Source organism: Cyprinus carpio, chromosome B11, assembly GCF_018340385.1.
Source record: "Cyprinus carpio isolate SPL01 chromosome B11, ASM1834038v1, whole genome shotgun sequence".
NCBI classification, from domain to species: Eukaryota; Metazoa; Chordata; class Actinopteri; order Cypriniformes; family Cyprinidae; genus Cyprinus; species Cyprinus carpio.
The window spans coordinates 14,550,518-14,572,363 of NC_056607.1; the positions used below are offsets into that span (position 1 = coordinate 14,550,518).

Below are 21,846 nucleotides of genomic sequence, written 5' to 3' on the forward strand. Positions count from 1 at the left end.
AATATTAATTTAGATATACAATGAATAATATAAATACTATTTATTTGTGTTTATGTATTTATATATTGTCATTTACATTTGAATTATTTCTTTTTAAATTTATTTTAATTGTCTTTTATTCATTTTGATTTTACGTTTTAATAATTTTGTTATGCGCTTTTATATATAGTTTTAATTAATTTTTATTTCAGATTTAGTTTCAGTAACTTTGTCCTTCAACTTAAGTATATTTATTTAAATAAATTTTTCTAGGAAATATTTCTTATTTTCTTTTTGTTTTAAGTTTAAATTTTTTAGCTTATATTTAATTTATTTATTTTCTGTTTTATTTCATTAAAAATATTTTAGTTGTTTTGTTTTAGTTACCAGTAACACAGATATATGTGCTATCTGTGGCTAATGGTTAGAGAGTTTGACTCCTAACTCTAAGGTTGTGGGTTCGAGTCTCGGGCCGGCAATACCACGACTGAGGTTCCCTTAGGCAAGGCACTGAACCCCCAACTGCTCCCCGGGTGCCGCAGCATAAATGGCTGCCCACTGCTCCGCGTGTGTGTTCATGGTGTGTGTGCGTTCACTGCTGTGTGTGTGCATTTTAGATGGATTAAATGCAGAGCATGAATTCTGAGTATGGGTCACCATTCTTGGCTGTATGTCACGTCACATCGTCACTTCACTTCTTATCTATCTATCTATCTACTGTATCTGTCTGTCCGTCCGTCCGTCCATACATCCGCCAGTCTGTATAGCTACAGTATCTAAGGACTATAACCTTCTTTGAATTTCAAATTCTTCTTCTTCCTCGCATTCAAATTTGAACAGCAGTTCCACATTCTGTTTGCCACTGCACCACAATTCAAATGTTATTCAAATTCAGGAATTGGAATTTTAAAAAGATTCTCAATTCAATTCTGACAGTGCGTACCTCTTTCCTGAGCATCCTTCCACTTCAAGTTCACCTCATGAACACTTCTGCATCAGTTCTGCCTCATGAATATGACTGCCTCAATTCTATCTCATGAACACTCCTGCCTTCTCTGCAAATCTCTCCAATGTATCAAGCCCCTGCCTCCCTCTGGTTTTCCACCCCTCAGCAAATCAATAAATCATTTCTCCGTAATAGATGTTCAGTTGTAAGTAATCTTTTCTCCCTCGGTGCTGTATTGTTAGCGAGTAGCTCAGGGCTAGCAGAGATTAGCCTGAATCAGCTCCTCAGACAAGAGCCTCAGAGGGCAGAGGCAGAACATCGCCGAAAGAGAATCTCAGCACGGCCCTCTCAGCCAAAGCTAATTTCTGATCACAAGTAGTTGAGTGAATAAGACTGGGGGCAATCCTATTTGAAACCACCACACACACATACACGTAGACACTCACAATTTCCAGCCATCCTCCAGGGGAGTAAATGAGTGCTATTTCCAGGAATCGAAGTGGGATCAGAGATAGAGCTCTTGTGTGATGTTTAGTTCCCTCTTTACTTCACCTCAGGATGTGTGTGTCTGTGTTGACCAAGTTTGCGGTATACGGAATGAATTGCAATGGTTTATTAGTCATCAAAGATGATGTTGCAAATTCTGGCGATATGTCAATAAGGAAATGTTATCTAGCTGGCATTTTATTTTATTTTATTTATTCATAGTTCGCAGTTTATAATTTGAAGCTTGTTGCATTTCTTTCAGTAATATATCAGATAAATATTAATGGATGATAATTCGAATTAACGTATTTTTAATATATATTATAATACATATTATGTGCAGTACCGTTCAAAATTCAGATTTTTAAAATGTTTTTGAAAGAAGCCTCTTATAGCAGTCATTAATCCAGTCTTGAGAGTCACATGATCTTTCAGAAATCATTCTAACATTTTAATATTTTGGAAAGCATGATACATTGGAAAGATTCTTTGATGAAGAAAGTTCAAAAGAAACACCATTTATTTGAAAGGGATAATAACATTATGAATGTCTTTAATGTCACCTTTGATCAATTTAATGCATGTTCGCAAAATAAAAAAAAATTTAATAAAAAAAAGTGAGTGACGGGACATACAGCCAAGCATGGTGACCCATACTCAGAATTCGTGCTCTGTTTTTAACCCATCCAAAGTGCACACATACATCGTGAACCCACACCTGGAGCAGTGGGCAGCCATTTATGCTGCGACACCCGGGAAGCAGTTGGGGATTGCTCAAGGGCACCTCAGTCCTGGTACTGCCGGCCCGAGACTCGAACCACAACCTTAGGGTTAGGATTCAAACTCTCTAACCACTAGGCCACGACTAATATTAATTAAAAAAAAAAAACATACTGAAAATAATTGCTCAACCATACAACAACAACAACAAAAAATACTTTTTGCTGAGCTCTGAAATATGTACATCGATTTAAACAATTTTGTTTTTTCAAAAATGACAAATGTTTGAAGATTGTTTATAGATGACAGGTAGACTTAGCAGCACTCTAGTGTTGTGTAAATGCTTGCCCTTTTCACATCTGCTACATGAATTACATGCAATGCATTCCTCTAAATGTCTTTGTGAAGCTCTGTGGTTGACAGATTATTTTTTAGGTATTTGTGAATGGCTATTTTATAAGTGTGCATGGGTCTTTGAGATTAATATTGCATTAGCATGTGAATTTAATGCACATTTTGATGTATCAGTATGTCAGCATCTCTTGACAGCAGCATCAAAGCTGTTGTCCCTGATGGATGCACCTCCAGCTTTCCTTTCCCAGCCTCTGTCCATCATCTCCATACATGCATGCACACCGGTCCCAAAAGTCTCTGCCTCGTGCCTGCCACCATGACTCCATAATGAGCATGTTTGTGTGGGGATGTACAGCCTCATTACTTTGCTTTTTCCTATCCCTGAAAAGATGTGATCCCACAATGCAATGCTCCTTCGGGAGCTTAAATCAGCATAACAAAGACCCCAAACTTGTTATATCAGGGGTGGAGACGTTTCCAAAGCCCCTCTCCGTGTTGAGTGCTATGTCAGCTTGTGGAGGTATTAGGGTGTGTGGGAGCTGGTTAAGTCTCCTGGTGCATGTTGGAAACAGGTATTGTTATGGTAACTGGTAGTGTGCATATGCCACGGCGCTGTTGATACCTGGTGACAGGTACATGCTGGAGGGTCCCAGCGGGAGAGGAGAGGTTGTCTGTTGAGACGTTCCAGAAAAAAAGGTAAAACTGGCAACCTGAAATTTTTATATTAGTAATTTAGATCAGCATGTAAAAAAAAATATATCACAGCCAGCGATTTTGTATTATAAATGTGGAAAAACAATTAAAAATTTAATTTGGATCCAGAGATTTTATAAAATGATTTGCAGAGCAACAGTTAAAAATTCAAATGGCACCCAACAATTTTATATTAGGGACATAAAACAACCATTTTATAAAATGTAATTGGGTTAAGCGATTTTATAGAGATGTACACAAACAAACAAATACATAAATAATATAAAATAAAATTATATGAAATAATAAAATAAATACATTTAAATAAGGGTTAAGGTGCAACAATTTAAAATCTAAAATGCCATCCAATAAATTTATGATAGGGACAGAACAACTATTTAAAAATTCCAAATTGTAAAACTGGCCAGTTGATTTTATATCAGAAATGCAGGCAAAATAAATACATAAGTAAATAAAATAAAAGTTAAATCGTAGAACATATTGTAGAACAATATAAAAATTTTACAATAAAAACAATTTTATATAAGGAAAGTCGACAAACAACTGAAAAATGAAAATTACAGGCTGTAAATGTATATTAGGAATGTAGAAATCAAAAGAAAGAAACAGTGGTTTTGTATTAGAGATGTACACCAACAATTAAAAATAAAAATCATGGCCAGCGATTTTATATAAGTAGACAAAAAAAATTAAAAATTTAAATCACATCTAGGTATGTTATATAAAGGGCATAGATTAGCAATTAAAAACTCTAAACTTGGCCAATTTTATATTAGAGACATATAGATATATATATATATATCAGGAACAGTGATTTAATATGAGGGACATAGATCAACAATTAAAAAAAAAAATCACATCTGGCCACGCAATTTTATATTAGAGCTGTAGACCAACAATTAAAAACATTAATTTGGCCCAGCAGTTTTATAATAGAGATGAAGACCAACTATTAAAATCTTTAAATCACTGCCAGCGATCTTTGATTAAACACATAGACCAGTAATTAAAACATTTCTTAAATCAAAAGGTATCTTCCTCCCTCCCAGCATAATTAAGTCTTCAGGTTGCCTATTCACACAAGCTTTTGTTAGTCCTTAATGAATCCGTTTGTGTCATTAGGGATGCTGCACGCTCCTGCTGATTGGTCCTGCCTCACAAACAGAACCTGTTACTATAGCAACCACTGAGCCAACTGGGTCTCTGGGTCTCTGGCTCACTGAACCATACTGCAGTCCAGGGTTGGACAGACCAGAGGTAAACAAAAACAAATCGAGGGCAGAAAAAGTGCATTTCCAAATACATAATTTTTGACACATCATATGAATGTGTCTGATCTCAACCTACAATATCATATGAAACATCCATGATGAGATGTACCTGTGTGTCTGTTTGAACTGCACATTACATCACACACTCCGTGCAGTGTGCCGCCCTGCTGAGGCTAAGCTTGAATGAGCTGAGCACGCCTGCGAGTGTTTGAGAGGAGGTGTGTGTGTATGAGAGAGACCGAAGCTTAGTTTGGCGTGCTCAAGAGACTCACACACAACACAGCATCTTCATGGCTTTTCATCGCTACCACTTGTGAGTACATGGTCAAATTGTGCATGTGAGTGTGTGTAATTGCTCCGAGACTCATTCGAGATTGTAAGAATATTGAGATTTGCATTTGTTTTGATATGAAACAACAGATGTTATTAACCTCAGCATTGCATTCATGTGATGTCAAATCACTAAAAGAGAGTTCTAATGACAGCACAGAAATCTTGTTATTCTGCCCATATCTGTGGGGGTAAGATCCTGTTTTAATTTCATACATGACAATATTTTGAAAAGCTATCACATCATATGAGGGAGCAAAATCTTGGGTCATGTGTTTGATTGTTAATGGACTCGTCGACTGTTGGAGGCAGACACGTTCAGCATGTTCTGTGAGTTTGCCGCAGGCTGTATGTCTCTTAAGCCCAGGGCAGAGGGATAAGGTTGGCTGTGTGCGACGAGATATCTTGCGCACGCAGACTGAAAACAAAGTGGACAGTGTTTACGTAGTTCTGGTGATGTCACGCCAGGACTATTTTTGGAAACGGTATAAGACAGCAGTTTCAGTCCGTATTGAGCGTACTGCTGTTTGTCAGGCTGAATGAACACATGCCCTCTCTCTGGGTTTCCAGATTTAATCGTATTTTTGAGTTTTTATTTGGCATGAATATGTACTTATAAGTTCTGAAGAAATACATTTATATTTGTAGAAAAAAAATTTCATTACGCTGGTTGATAGTAATATAGATAGATAGATAGATAGATAGATAGATAGATAGATAGATAGATAGATAGATAGATAGATAGATAGATAGATAGATAGATAGATAGAAAGATAGATAGATATTTAAGTATCTATCTGTCTGTTTGTATGTCTCTCTATGCAAATTACCTTCCAAATTACTGACCGACCGACAGACAGACAGATAGATAGAAAGACAGACAGATAGATAGACAGATACCTAAATGTCTGTCTCTATCTACCTATCGATCTATCTACCTATCTGTCTGTCTGTCTATCTATCTATCTATCTATCTATCTATCTATCTATCTATCTATCTATCTATCTATCATTTCATAGATGTATACAGTAGATAGATAATGTAGTAATACAGGGCATTGTAAAGGCATGCGTTATAAACAAGGTAAACAATTTGCATCTTATATATTTCTGTTTATGTGCTGTGTTTTTAAATGGTGATTTATCAAGTGAGTAAAGAGACAGTCAACAAGCCTCGTTCTCAGCTGGGATATTGCATAAGCCAGTGGCCCATGTTTCCATCTGCTCCTGAGCTCTGTCTGCCTGCACATCTTCCACTGCCGCCCGCTGTGCCTCATCCCAGGGGGGAAGGGAGGGAGGAAAGGGAATTGGGACAGCCTTTCACTGTCATGTGACCCTCCCTCAAGGTCACCCTGTACAAGCGTTACTCCTCCAGAGCGGACCATGACTAATAACTCTTTCTTTCTTCCATCTCTCTTTCGCTTTCTCTCTCTGTTGAACAATTACGGATCATGCTCTTCAGAAATGCACAGTTTAAACTAATGCTACAGCCTCTTTTTTTTTCCGATTTGTGTGTGAATGTGATTTGAATGTGTTTTTAGAGCTCGACGGCAGCAGTCGTGTCAGTGACAGTAATGGGAGGTGGCGTGGTGCCATGCCTCGCAGGAGGAAGGCATTCACATTAGCCTGCCGGCGAGAGGCAGACTCCAGCACTGAGGTCAGACGAGCAGGATTCAGTGTGGTGGCAAAGCATTATTCTGTCACTCAGTGCACTGATGGGATCTGGGCTTCTAACCCGGTTATGTGCGTGAACTCTTATTATAGGTGTGTCAAATTTTTGGATGAACTGTCATAGATTGTTGATACATATAAATTATGTATGTATGTGTGTTTGTAAACATACATAAATATCATTTTATTACAGAAATATTAGAATATATCGCTAAGAAAATACTGCTATTTTCGCTTAGTGTAAATAGGATCTAATTGCTATTTACACTTATTTGCACTTTGTACAAAATAGCCAGTGCCTTTAAAAATGATTACATCTGTGGAATAATACCCTCGATCCTAATATACCTTACAAATACAATATGACATATTTAGATGTGTTGTTAAATATAACACACTAAATGCGCAGTTGTTTGGTAGAAGCCGTTATGTACTGTATTTGCAAACTTGAAGATGACAGCTCGTCTTTATAGTTAATTAATTAATCGTATGAATTATGCATATATTTCATGTATTTTTACACTCCTAATGATGCTGCATGTCTCAGAATATTAGTTGCTTAGTGAAATCTTTAGCGGCTTTATAAACTCTTAGGATCTTTCCATGACTGAAAGCTCTAAATGTCGAAATATTTGGACTAATTTCATTATATTTTCAGGTACCAATAAGACTGTGGTTCTCTTAGTTCTTAACTAAGTTTTTAATGATGATTTTCCCTCCCAATCAGTGCAGAAAGTGTGAGTAGCTCATCTACACCTTTATGTATTGGTTTACTCAAAATCCAATAGCTCAGACTTCATTGCAAAAATCTTTATTGTTTTTGAGAGATGCAGTTTGTGTCTGCATTTACTATGTCTCATGATCTGAAGTTTATTTTTGTGTTATATATGACATATGGCTGTATTCTCCAGTAGCAGCACCAGTCAGTAACTGCTGACACAGGTACTTCTCTTTGTGTGTGACCTCATGATCAATGTTATCATCTTGAACTGGTTGCTGCTCATTGAAGTTAATAGATTAAATTAAGAAAATTGTCTTGTGCTGGCAATCCCTAGACCAACACCTTGTAGATATCACTGGAATTTGTTCAGGTAACCTTCATTCTTTTATTGATATAGAGAGAAATCTCAGATATTTGGGAGGAGAGGTGGGGATGGGATTGGAAAATGACGGAAAGTGTGAATGTGCTAACCGCTAAACCACAGCTCTACTTACCCTCATGTTTTTTTCACATCCTTTTAAGAAGCATTAAAAACTGTAAATGTTGTTCTCTTCAGTTGGAATCAGAAAGTAGGTGCAGAAACAGAAAATTCAGCACCTTGATCTGAAAATCCCCATGACTGCTATCTTAAGCCACAGGAAGTGAGACCAATAACCGGTTCATGTTCCCCACTCCGGCCCTCAAAGGCGGATGATGAAAGCCCATTGGGTCTGACAGGGCTCTGCTGGTAGGGTCACGCTATGACCCTCAAAAATAGCCTACAGGATTTTCTGTGCTGAACTAAAGGCTCTGTGTCCCTAAGGATTTTTAGTGTTTATGTGAAACAACTAGGCAAGAGCGCCATGTGTGCTGTAAGAGAGATGAACACTTTGTTCTGGGTCTCAAATGGCCGACTCAATCAGCAGTAGAAAGTGAACACGTTGCCATCTTCCTTAACTTTTTTTGAACTGCTACTACAGCAGTACACTGTGTCAAGAGCTGTCAGTACATAGAATCATCTGCTATTCGGTTATTGGCTATTTCTCTGTAGTATGCTGTTTTTAAAAGATTTAGTTTAGTGTTTACCAAGACATAACATATCCCTACTGTCAATAAGAATCTTTTGTTTTTGTTTTTTTTACCTACTTTTACTTATTTTTGACTAAATTGCTTTATACAGTAATAGACTATTGCCAGTCCATTACAGACTAATTATTAAAAAATAATTATTTGTTATGCTATATAAAATTATGCTATATAAAATAATTATTTGCAAACATTTACTAAATATCATATACAGTTCATATTCATATATAGGCACATAACCACCTATACCATAGCAACTACCCAGAACGCCCTAGTAGCCACACAGCAACAGGCTAACAGCAAAGATGCTACCATTTTCTTCAGAAAATGTGGAAATGTAGTTGTCCCCTGCCATTAGGATTCAGTAATGTAGTGACCGTACAGTGTCACACTCTTGAGGAGTCGGTTTTGGATGTATTTGTGCTGAATTGCTCACTTCCAACACTCACATCTCCATAGAAATCAACGGGTTAACAGCAGAAAACAGCATGCCTCTGCTGACATTTTATTCATCTTTCATCTTTATATAGAATTATTTAATTCGCTGACAACAAACAGCCACTTCAAAGCAAAGGGTTGAACCCACCAAGGCTTGCCTATTTCATCTCGGTGTGAGGAGAGCACTCACAAAACAGTCGCATCAATCTCAAGAATAGCACCATATCATTGGTTTTCACTTGCACTATAAGTATGTTCAGTCTTTGTCTCTTTGAGTGCATAATTTGATCAGGGAATAGAGGAAAACGGTTCTCATATACAAGATGTTATCATTAGGAAGTTTCATAAATGCATATGATTCTTAATAAAGAGTCGTTAATGAACTGATCGTAATGAAGCTGAGAGACCATAACTGTTTCATTAGTGTTGAGGGCCGCTACAGTTATCCATCCAACAAGCCATTTTTAGTTCAGATCTGGTATTATTGGCCACATAATGAGTGAAGTTGATGAGTTTTAGTGTAATCAGTCTCCATCTCAGCCTGTGAAACCGAAATTACAATTCTTTGGTCTGTGATTGAATTAATTGGCTCTTAATCTCATGTGGTCGTTAAATACTTACACCATTAGACCTTGGTTAAATGTGTTTTAAGTGGTCTGGCCTGTTTCCAATGACCTCAGATTGTACACGTCCCTCGATGACATAGAATAAATAAGCACAATGTTTTATCTGCAATATTGTGTTTCATACGCTCACCATTGAATTCCATTTAGTTTGCATGTGCTTTCCAACACTGGAAGGCAACCAGTCGTTTAATATGTTAAACTCACATCTGATCCTGTTCTACGCCCATCTGTCCTCATTTACATATGCAGCCATTTGTTTCTGTGTAATTTGTATGTCTGTTCACCAGGTGATCTGTTCATACGGTATGTTCATAAGACAATCAAGTTTAAGACGGTGCCTTTATGATCTACTTTAGGGTGTTTGGAACTTTATAAATAGTTGTGAATTGATGTCATCCAGAGCTGGGTGTGAGTTTCACACCCATGTTTCTTTGTGCTTGAACGATTCTCACAGGGACAGTCCACAGGCAGCTATTGTTCCAGCTTTGAGAGTGAGGGAAAAAAGGGGCTTTCTGAAGACAAATATATTCTGCTTTTCTTCCCTTCTTGTTTTTTTTTTTTTTTTTTTTTTTCACCAGAAACCTGGATGAGGGTCATAAATACATATCCCGGTGCTCCATTTAGCCCCAAACGGGCCACTAGTAGGCAATAATTCCCTCAGCTGTCACACCATTTTTCCTCAGCAGATTGGAGGACTTTAACATACTGCTATAAAATACATTTTCAACATCAGTTAGTTGAATATACAGCACTTTTTTATGTTCTAGATGTTGTTTTATCCATCCTGCAGATGGATATCCATAAGCAGTGTCTTTTTGTTGATTTTAAAAAGAGCCAATTTGAATATTAGCCATGTACATATTGGCTTCTCTCAAGCCTGCGGGCAATTGGCCATCATAATTCTTCACCCTGGGTTAAGGACACCTTCTACAGAATAGCAGCACGGCAGGACATATCGAGATAAATTAGTCTATCTGCCAGAGCCCAGATAGAGCTCTTCACCATGATAGCCATCTTTCAGAGAAGTGATATTGAGGCCATGAAAATACAGCCTACCCTCATCATTTCAGCCTAGACCCCATCTGGCCCCACGTGCCACGACAGTAACTGCAATTACAGACCCACCTACCCGTTTGAGGCGTCCAAGGCCTCTCGGGGGTCTTTAAGACGGCCCATGAGCCGAAACCCGACCGTATTTATCACTTAATGGTTTCCGCCAATCAAACCGGAGCAGCGCAGATAACGCCACTTCAGGTGTTTTATCGGCAAAATGTATCTCTGACGGGATCATCACCCCATTCACCGGGGGAATTAAAAGAGGCCATACAGCGGTGTCATAAAGGATGTTAACATTGTGAAGAGAAAAGAGGGAAGTAATGAAGTTAGCAGAGTGAGTGCAGACAAGATGGAGACCAGTAACATGATCTCACATCGCCATGTTTTGCAGTATTTGTCAGTGTGGTGGGTTATTGACAACAAACAAACATGTTGTTGGAAAATCCAGTTTAAGCTGTTTTTTGGCACATGGTAGCTGATGTTTTGTTGGTCCAAGCTGGGTATTAGCTAGCTAGTTGACAAGCTAGCATGTTCCAAAAGCCGACTTAAGCTGATATAGCTGCTGCTCCAAGATGGTCTTCCATCTTAAACTTGCTAGAAACCATGTTTCGAAACACAACAACCAGCTTAAACCGGTTTTACCTACAGGGAGGGCAGTGTTTTTTGGACTGATATAAATATCATACACTATATACACTAATGCTAGCACTTACCTTTTCTTTTCTATTCTATTCTATTCTTGAAAAAAAAAAACATAACTACTTGTTCTGTGCTGAACTAACTGAGACTTGTCATGGCACTTTTATACTGTTGTTCTCCCGCTGGTCTGATTGCTTCTATTGTTCTCATAGAACATCTGCTAAATGATTAAATGTAAATGTAAATGTAATATCCAGTAAAAATACATTTTTACTCTACTGTACCATATATGAATAATGCAACTCTCCAACAATCACAAAGAAATGTAATATCCCTGTTTAGATGGTATTGAGGCGTATACTTGGCATAAAATGTCTAGATGACTTCTGAATTATGCATAATTGTTTTTTCTGCTACCTCATATTGTATAAATTTGTAATTTTGCAGGTTTTTTTATTGTTTTTTGCTACCATATATTACCACTTCTAAATCTGTAAGGCTGTTCTGAAGCCATCTAAAGTTTGAGATTTTCCTCTGCGTTCCCTTGAGTGTCATTCATGAATACGATGCCTTGCGTCGTAAAATTGGCATTCATAGGTCACTGTGCCTGAGGTCCATTAACTGGTGCTGAGTTCTCGCAGAGCACTGGTTCATTAATAGCAGTGTGTGGCATGTGCTTCCTCGGGTGCTGACCGCTGTCATTAGCACCAGAGAGCCGCGTGGCTCATTTATTGTGGATGTGGAGCACAGCTGGGTCCTGAAAAGCCAACACCTGGTGTACAAGAAGGACTAATGGGCAGCTTTAGCCCAGTCTGCCTGCTCAAGAACACTTACACCTTCCCCCTTTAAAGCTTTGTTTCTCATTGAAGAAACTGCAGCCTTCCAATGATATTTTTAGCCTAGCTTATCGATTGACTTTTAAAGAGGATTACTACTTCTCTTGTTTTCTTTCTCTCACTTCTATCTATAGTAAAAGCTCTATATATTTTACAACTTAATTTAAATCTGGAGGTTTAAATGATCATGTAGCATTCAAAACACCTTGATTCTAAGGGGAAGTAGGCGACAGTCATCTCAGCCAACCGGATGATGGATGTTTCCTCGTTTGTTTAGTGGGCAACACCAGCCCCCAACCCCCTCCTCGACAAAATGGGCCCCTAAAGTACCCACAGGACAAAAGAGATGTTTGCAGAGCCTCATTAATGAGGAAAAGGGACATGTGTGGCTCTCTTATGTTTATGGGTTTAAACAAGTAAAAGGGAACATAAAATTAAATACAATTCCAAATTAAATTGCAGAAAGGTGGCGTGTAGATGATTTTTTTTTTTTTTATAAAGTGAATTGACTGTCTGGGATGTGAGTACTAGTCATAAAACATTTGAATCAGCCAAGAACTAATGAATAATGAACCTATTTGATAATGTTTTAAAGAGATTTTGTTCAATTTAACAATTTAAGGCCCCTGTTATCATAAAATGTATGATAATGTTATCAAAAATGTTTTTTTTTATATATGTATATATTTTTATATTTTGCTGAATGATGTGCGTTTTTAGTGTTTACCATTCGACTTTTTGTGCCTTGGCAAACAAACAGTATGAATGCTCAACTCTATAGAGCTCTGTTTGGCTGCTAGCGTTATTTAGCATTTCTCACTTTACACTTAGACAAAGAAATCCCTGATCTGTTGTACCAATCTACAGCGAGAGCACTGTGTTTGTTGTTTGAGTGCCAGGCTGTGGATGGATTGAAGAGAGTTTAGAGGGCGTGAGAGGGAGCAGAATGATTCGTCTGCATGCAGGGGCTTCAGTGTCTTGCATAATGACGATCATCCCAAACACACACACACACATACATACAAGTTTGTTGATATTCTCTAGTGAAATGAGTGCTTACAGGGTTTGGTAATTACTGGTCATGCTACCTTGAAATGGATTGCGTGAATATGCTATCATGTGCTTAAATACACTCTTTCAGTGCATTCAAATTTCCGTGACACTGTGGTCACATCTAATTTGTTTCTATGCATATTCAGGTGTAGAGTCAGCTCATGCATAATAATGGTTCTTTAATTTCATTGTTTTTTGTTTTTTTCTTTTTACTAATAAAGTCTGTGAAGTTTTAAACATTGTGTGTTTAGGTTAACATTTATATGTTATGTTTACTTACTGTATTTATTTACAGTTTTAAGAATATTTTAGCTTTTTGCAGTTTGTTTAAATGGTCATGTAGTGTGACAAATATTTAAATTTACAAATATTAAAAAAACTATTTTAATGATAATTAGTTTAATATTGAGATCAACTTTATTTTTAAGGGAAATTATATATTTTATTTTCGTTTTTACATTTCTTTGCTATTTTTAATTATCTATCTTTTCTGCAGTTCATTTAAATAGCCATGTACTGTGACAAATATTTTTTTTATTTACAAAAATTTACAAAAAAAAGCTATTGTTTAAAGATATTATTAAAATAATGTTTAAAATATTATTTGATATCTTTGACAACACAATCAAATTCATGTTTGATCTTATGTTTGATATTTATGTAAGGAAAGTTGTATATTTTAGGTGCTGTAACTGGTCACAATCTATCTATCTTTCTTTCTTTCTTTCTTTTTCTTCCTTTCTTTCTTTCTTTGAAGGTCACTTAGGTGTCCAGTAATGTGACATAATAATTTACAGAAAGTTGCATTTACTCAAAATAACCTCTCAATTAATATTAAGAAGAAAATTAAAAAGTTTCCTAAAATTAAATTTACTACTTGGGATTTCATGTCAGAGCCCCTGAAATGCAATGGAAAAAAAATCAGTACCCTCATTGACTAACTTGGCCACACCCACTCTCCCACTCTCAGCCAATCAACATCATTTTAAGGCTTCCATTTAGCATTTTAATCGCTAGTGATTCCGTATCCCAGCAACGGGCATCAGCATATCAGAGTGGGGTTGTAAATCAGCGAGCTTGTGTTTGGTGAGCGTCAGTCCCTGCTGATCACCATGTGCTTCTAGTGATTAGCACTTGCTCAGCACACACATGGCTGGCAAACGCAGTGCACCATCAGATAAAGCATAATTAATACGGGCCAGGCAGGGGGGCGTAGGGGGCTTTGTGGTTGCGGTGAAGCACACTGGAGCTGGACTCTGTCATCAGCACTGACAGACAATGGAAGCAGCTGTAATTCAAAGCTGAGCTTTTTCCTTTTTTATTCTTTTTGGACTGTTTTGGGCCTGCTGGATTAGTGCATACAGATATCTTTCTCACACACTTTGTGTCACATCCCTGAAGCGGTGAAGAGTCGGACACATGGTGTGTGTGTGTGTGACATCTTCATTGAGGGTGTAAGAGGCGTCACAAAGGGTGTTACTATTCGTGCTGGAAGGATTTACAGCCGCCACTGTGGCCCTGTCGTACATCAATCTACGGGACGTTTGGCATAGTTACTGTCACTCAAACACCTCTGAGTCAGGTGTGATGGTGCAACCACGTGGATCTCAGCTGATTTATGCAGGCTAGCCGGGATGCTTAATCGCTAAACTCGTCAGTTCTTGCTCAGGAAAATGTTGAAGCTCAAGACTTTCTGCTTGGATTACTGGCAGTTTCTTTGCTTACAGCCTCTCAATGGCTTCTATAAAAGGTAAGAGCTCTTTGTTCAGTGTTGGCGTCTGTGTTGCTTTTATGTAAATTTGACTTTACAAATGATTAAAGGTATTATCAGCTTATGATAATGTGCTTCTCTTTGTCACATTATGATCAATTAATTTCTAATTAAAAAGTCATTGTCTGCATTGTATTGTGCTCCCTCAGTTTTCAGATCAGCCTTATATTCTGTTATTCAGTCAGTAAAGAGCCATGACTGACCTCAGTTCAGTGTGTCTTTGTGTTATTGTGATTTCAGGACTGTAAAGCTGAGGTTACAGCAAGTCAGGCCGATTTAACTCAAGCTCTTTTGTGTTTCTGTGACCTGACAAGCGTTTCCATCACAGATCTGATCCTCTATTGTGGGGCATGGTACCCGGCGGGCCCCTGGGCTTGGTCCTGTGATGGGTCACGTGTGTGTTCTGTCCGGAACTCTGTCCTTGCTTGAGGATAGTCTTCCTTCTTACAACCGGCAGAACATTAAGCTTTGGTTTTAAGTTGATATTGAATTTTAAGCAGTGGCAACAGTGTTGTACAATGCAACATGCAATATTTAATAAAAAAAAATATATATTTTTAACTAAATTCTTGTATGATTACGCTTGCTTTTTTATTAGCTAATATTGAGAACTACATGAAATATTTGTTTATTTGTTTGTTTGTAGTTTTATATACTGTATTTTTATATCGTTTTTTATTTAGAAGTTAGATATTAAATGTTTTACTTTTATTTAGTAGTTTTGATTATTATATTATATATCAGAAATAATTGACGATGGGCCATTGAATTATTAGAAAATAATGCATTATTTTCTAAAAATTCAACAGACCGGAGTCAATTATTCCGCTTATACTACAGTTACAACACATAGTTCAGAATCACATGTCGTATTTCGAGACATTTGTCAGGTTTTTGTCCTTAAAACACTCTTGTGTGTAGGATTAATTTATTACGCATCTCATTCCTCGCCTACCTTGCTTATTCTAAAACATAATTTCTAGACCTGGTAATGGAGACTTGAGCCATTGATCACAGACTAATGCAGTTATGAAGTTATAAGAGAAAGAGAGAGAAATTGAGTGTGTGTGAATTACCTATCTGCGCCGTCTCTCAACAGTGTTCAGCAGCAGCGTCTAAACTAATAGCGAAACTGTAAGTTCATCTGCTTCAAGAATAGCTTTTAAGTTGCTAAACTATATTAGTGATAAAATCATCAGAGCAGTGCTGACAACATGTTTCTGTGCACGTGTATGTTTCCGAGAGCAGGAGAAAGAGAGCATGTGCTTTGCGTACATAATTAAACTGAATTTTGTGGCAAAAATATGGAAATAATTGGTCAGTTTTTTCATATTGTTTACTATAATAATTATGTTGGTCAGTGTCTTTGTGGGTTTCGGTTCTTATGCTGTTGTAAGCTGTAAGGACCTTTGAAATAACTGAAATCATTTGGTGAAGGGATTTGGACAATGATGCGGTCAAGACCTGCCTACTTTTGCCGTGTGTTTCTCTGGAAATAATTGCAAACTTGGAACATTCGTCATCCAGTGAGATTCAAGCATTCAATGGCCCCTGTATTATATTATATTATAGTATACATAATATAAGTTATTGTATCACTGATGAGGAAGCTGTCATTACTGATACCTGCAGGCCTTGAAGTTTATGGGTCTCCCATCTTCTTCCCCTCCTGTGACCACCATAAAAAAACAACATGATGGTGTTGTGCTTAACCTTTGCTGACTAAGGAATCCGGACATCTCTGACTCGAGCAGCGACTCAGGAAATCCCCTATCAACTGTTTGTGCTGACCTTCTCGCCTAACCGTGTCCTTCAATTGACTGCTGTAATCAGTGGAAACTGCGCGGTTCACACAATGTGGCTTTTGTGCGCAGTGCAATGCTGTCAATCTAGCACAATATACAGTGTCGTTAAGGGGCTTTCAACCTCACATTTAAAAACAAAACTGAAGAAACAAAAGAGAAAAATCTCCCTTTATTTTTATTCTCAGCACGGCATATGTTAGATACTTGGTGTAGGAGGTTCAGAACAGAATTATGCAGCTGGTACTGTCAGGATATAAGCGGCCCACTGAAACCTCTTTAGAGCACATTAAAATGATGTATAAGCATTAACATTTTGCATTTTTGTTGGGCAAACAATAACGTTGATAATAGAATCAGACATTTGCCGTGCCAGGCTGGAATTGTTTTTTTGTTTTGAAGTCTGGACGCTGAAATAAAAAAGACCAAGAGTTGCTTTTTTTCCCTGCTGTGGTCATTTCTTAAAACAGACTCACCTTTTATGGAGCTTTTTGCTTGTCATTGTGCTGAAGCAGAAACAGGGCTTCTTTTCTGTTCATTCTCGCTCTTTTATTTCATTTGTGTAAATAGGAGTGAACTGTATGTTCCCATTGCTTAACTGGCGAAAAATTATGCTAGCAGTGCCAAGGTCATGATTGATTTCCAGTGGACACAAATACCAATAAAAATGTATGTCTAAAAAGAATATATAAAACAGATGAGTGAATTGTTAAAATGTATTATAATTTATGGGGAAAAAAAAAATATTTATTTTTCCCCCTTCACAGACTTTTTTATCTTTACTGATAATTTTTTTTGCCTTTTTAATTTCTATTTTTGTTTATTTATTTATTTATGTATTTACACTCTGGGGTTGTGTAGTTGATTTGGACATTGTGTAGGCAGTCCTTTAGTCTGTGCCAGTGTTTAGGATTATGATTATGATGATGAATGACTTGAAATGACATAACTGAGTCTTAGGTTAGGCTACTGTGAAAGAGGTAATGTACAGTATCATCTTAAAGTGGTTTCATTGCATTAATAACAGTGTAACTGTACATTATCCTGCATATTATGTGACTACTTACCAAATAAACATTGATTTGTCTTTTAATTATTTTAGTATGTCAGATGGAGACTACATGGTGAGATATTAAACTTGCACATCCATCTCATAAATAAAGCCGTAGTCATAAATTCATCCTCATAATGTGTTCCGCACTTCCGCTGAGATTATTAGCCAGTATTAAACTGTCAGCTTTAACAGCGATACAGCAGCCCCCCCCCCCCCCCCCCCCAACTTTATGATGGGCTAAAAGCTGGTTTGTGTGTGTGTTTGTGTGCTCTGTGTCTTGAATTGCAATGCTTTTGTCCAAATTGCATTTTGTTCAGTCTTTCGCTGCCAAGAAGCTGGAGGCCACAGAAAAAGAAAAAAAAAACATATATAGTGTGCCAATGTGTTGGTGTGTTTCTTTCTGTCCAGACATATATGTGTGAATGTGTTGGACAGTAATTAGAGAAAGGGAGGATGTTTTTTGGAGGATGTGGCAGTCTTCAGGGAAGTATTCTGATGTCAGTAACAGAAACAACAAAACAAGGCTGCTTTAGAAAGGTGCTGGTCATTATTCCTATCCTTTTGAAAAGGATTTCTGTTTTCAGCAGCATGTGAAATGTCAGGCAAGTTGGTATGGAAAGCAAGCAGATTTAAATTTTTCATTTGTGAATTTGCTTTCATAATATTTTGTTGTAGGCTATATTTCCTATGGAAAAATGAACACCAGACTTCCCGTAAGATTACTGTGGTGCGATTTAAAGGTTATAACTTTGGTCATAGAATTTGCCTTATATAATCAAAACTGGAATCCATTATATTGAACACAAGTGACATTTCTGTTTCAAATAAATCCTTTTGAACTTTGTTCATCAAAGAATCCTGAAAAAAAATTATTCCATTTCCACAAAAATATTATGTGTTTTTCAACATTGATAATAACCCTAACTTTTGAAAAGTAGTGTACCTGAGTACTTTTTTGGATAGTTTTCCTTGTACATTTTAAGTTGGCTTCACAACATAAACTGTGTTATATTAAAAAAAAAAAACAGTAAAATGTTTTAATAGTCACCTTCCCTTTAAATTACAGTGGACAGTTTAACCCGAAGGTTGTGGAATAGTTTCAAAACCAGTGAGGAGGTGAACCGAGCCAAACAAAAACAAATGTAATCATCTAAAATCGATCTCACTTTTTGTTTCACTCAGCTGTATTTGCAGAACTTTAAGCCAACATAAAGTTCATTTTGAAAGGTTCCTGACTAGTTTGATTTCCATGTTACTGCACAGTTCTTTTTCTGGCTCCCATCCAGTTTTTCTTCTTCATGGCTTTTCCTCACATGCTTTCCCATGTGTATTACAGTGTTGGTGTGCAAGGCTTTAAGTTACAGTTTTTGAGAGTAATCCATTTCCATGGAGCGTGCCAAGCCTTTACTCCAATGACAGGCTTTGATTATGATCTCATAGCCTCCTCCAGCACTGTTCTTCAGGACAAATCTGGCCTCCCTCAGCTCAACAGCATCAGCGTTTTTACATTCAAATCCCATTTCGACACTCATTTGATGTTATTGAGACTAATTAACTACATCCATAAGTCATATTTAGTGTAGAAACATTGGTCAGACCCTCCCTGGCCTCCTTAGGGAGATGTGTCACACTTGGCGTAAGTGTTACCCGAGCGGGCCTGCCTTTCCCTTTTGACACAGACCGGGATTTAACAACCTCCGAACCAAAAGAAACACCCTGCGAGCAGCTGACAGTGCATCTGCTTGAGGAGAACAAGTACATCCGGATGTGTCTCTGATGTACATACATAGCATGCCCCATTCCTTGGCTAGCATGGGAACCTCTGTTTGCTGCTAGACGACTTCTCTCAGAGGGGAACGTTTGGGTATGGCTGCATAAACAAAGCTAAAGACGCCTATACTTCAGAAGCAGCAACAACTGCTGTAACTTGAACTGGTGGGGGGGGTGAATGAATTAGTGATTTTATTTTTTTTTCCACTCGTGAGCACTTCAAGCGTAGCACTCCGTTTGTGGTTGAGAGAAGGGAAAGAGGAAGGAGCGGCTAGTCTGGATGATTGGAGTTGAGTTGAGTCAAGCAGCACATGCTGAGCTCCACTGTATTTTCTTCTCTTCCTCTTTGGATCTACACCACCTTGTTTCGAAGACCCTCATCGAGCAGCCAGGCAGGAAATGCCCTCATGTTGAATCTGATGTGGAAATACTGCATTTCGGTGCGGACCATAAGGTAGGAGACCTTTAAATCAGGCAAAAATAAGTTTTTGAGGTTCTCTAGCGAAACACCTGTTCTGTCCATACACACATGATGGTTTGACAGTGTAAGACATTTTAGGACTGGAAAAATCAGGTTAGGGTGAGATGTGGTTACATTATTTTATAGATACTCGTGGTCTTTTATGTGAAATACCCAAGTTATTTCCAAATGTTTTTTGTCATTACAGTAAACTTTTATAGTGTTTTCTTCTATGTAACAAAAGTACTCAACAAGAGTAATGTGTAGCTAATGCGTATTAGCTGGAAAAATAAACATCTCGTGAAGAATCATTTTATTAAGTACAGCTTTTGGACTTTAACCCTCTGGGGTCTGAGTTGGTTTGGGGGCACTTGAGAAGTTTTGACGCATACAGAACATGGCTTAATTCGTTCTTTATAACTGAAATTGCATGCTATTTTGTTCTATTATTTTGTTTAGATTAGTACAGTCATTTCATTAATAGCTCAACTAGACTGTGTGCTTCCACCCAGTTTGGCTAAAATTAGTGACTAAAGGCCACTTCATTCACCACAGCATCCAACCAGTTTTCCAGGGCTCTGTAATTTGCTCCCTAGCATTGAGCCACACACTCAGCTGAATCTTCTAAATCATCCTTTGCTTTACAGTTGTTTTGTAGTGGAAGTGCACAGGCATTTTTGTCCCCTCCTCCATAGACACACACATATTTAGATCTTCTGTTTTAGACATTGTCCATTTCCACTATATCCACAGACACATAGCACTCTCTCACAGTTGTCTTCTTGTGGTTCTTCCCGACATCGTCTCCTGTGGTTCTACCTGGGGCGTACATACTGTATATTTCAGGGAATAGCTTGCATGAAGATGAAAATCCTGTGTTCATGTGATGTACAGTAGTTCCCAAACAGACAGAAGTCACTATTTTGTCTGAATCTCCCTCTTTGCTCACAAATAAATGATTCTTATGAGCCAGTTTGGTTTAGTGAATCAAAAACATAGAGCACTACCAGTATAGCCAGATTCCTGAAGTAAATGTCTCTTACGAGCTGTTTCTGTTCAATAGTTTTTGACTAAAGCTGCATTTCCCTGTAGTGTTAAATGTGGTGCATTTTAAAAGTTATGTCTTACTTTGGTTGTAGAATTTGGCTCAAAGTACATCAAAATTGACTCTCGTTTGACTTGAATCAGTCTGAAACATTAGACTTGTCCATATTCAGTTTAATTTGATTATGATTTATTTTGAAATTCTCTGGTGTTTCAGACAGAGTCAAACCAATACAATTACTTTAACTGTTAAAGGCTCATGAGAGTCATTCATTTCACAAACTCTGTATTGAATCGAATTAAATTGACAGAAATCAAGTGTTTGTCAATCCGAATTGGCTCCCACAATGGGGTATGTTTAAAAAGCCCAGACGTGAATGAGACTAAAAAGCTGATGACAGAGACTGATATTTTCACTTAATAATGACCAAATTATGACAGAATTTGATTAAAGTGTTCCCGTAAGCCAGAGCTCCATGATCTCCACTTTCGAACTCTCATTGTTGGGTATCTCATGGCAGAGTTCTCAGGTTCTTCTCTGTTTCATTTCCGGCTTGTTCATAGCTGCCTTTCTGCTGTCATCTTTAGTATGAGTTCACTCTCTAGATCTCATTTCACAAGGAAAAAATATCTCCTCATTGGCCTTCAGGGCACAAACCCAGGACAAGGGCCTTCTTCCAGGAATGCAATGTCTTGTTTTTATACTATCTAGAATGATTTTAGATTCAAAAGGAACCCCCTGTGATGTTTTATCAAGGCTAAAGGAAATTGCTTTTTGGAAGATTTTAGGCTGTTTTAAAATAAAGGTCTAGTGAAACTGTAGAAGTCAGGCAACATGATCCAGTGGTTTAAACTAGCACACTGTGGAAGCAAAGGCTATTATTAATTTACTCTGTGCGGCTTGCATTTACGTCTGAAGGTGCCTGCCTTATCCCGTCTTTCCTTCTCAAACACCGTGTAGAAATGGAGAGGTAGTTGTTCTTTTTTTGTGTCGTACTCGCATTGGAGGACTTTATGAATCTCTCAGTTATGCCGTGTTT

At 37.6% G+C, this 21,846-nt stretch overlaps 1 protein-coding gene across 6 annotated transcripts in view; it reads left to right on the plus strand.

Annotated features, from left to right (window-relative positions):
* The window catches only part of LOC109098853 (IQ motif and SEC7 domain-containing protein 1-like), a 158,465-nt gene that overhangs the window by 80,746 nt on the left and 55,873 nt on the right, over positions 1–21,846 (plus strand). Inside the window, exon 1 of one of the 6 annotated variants that reach the window (XM_042734062.1) lies at positions 4,640–4,783. The exons of 3 other annotated variants lie outside the window; for them this stretch is intronic. In XM_042734062.1, the coding sequence (XP_042589996.1) occupies positions 4,761–4,783 (23 nt within the window). In that variant the 5' untranslated portion in view covers positions 4,640–4,760. Of the gene's footprint in view, positions 1–4,639; positions 4,784–13,992; positions 14,656–18,489; positions 19,757–21,846 lie in introns of those variants that run through there. 2 more of the 6 variants (XM_042734060.1, XM_042734058.1) reach the window with 2 other exon arrangements.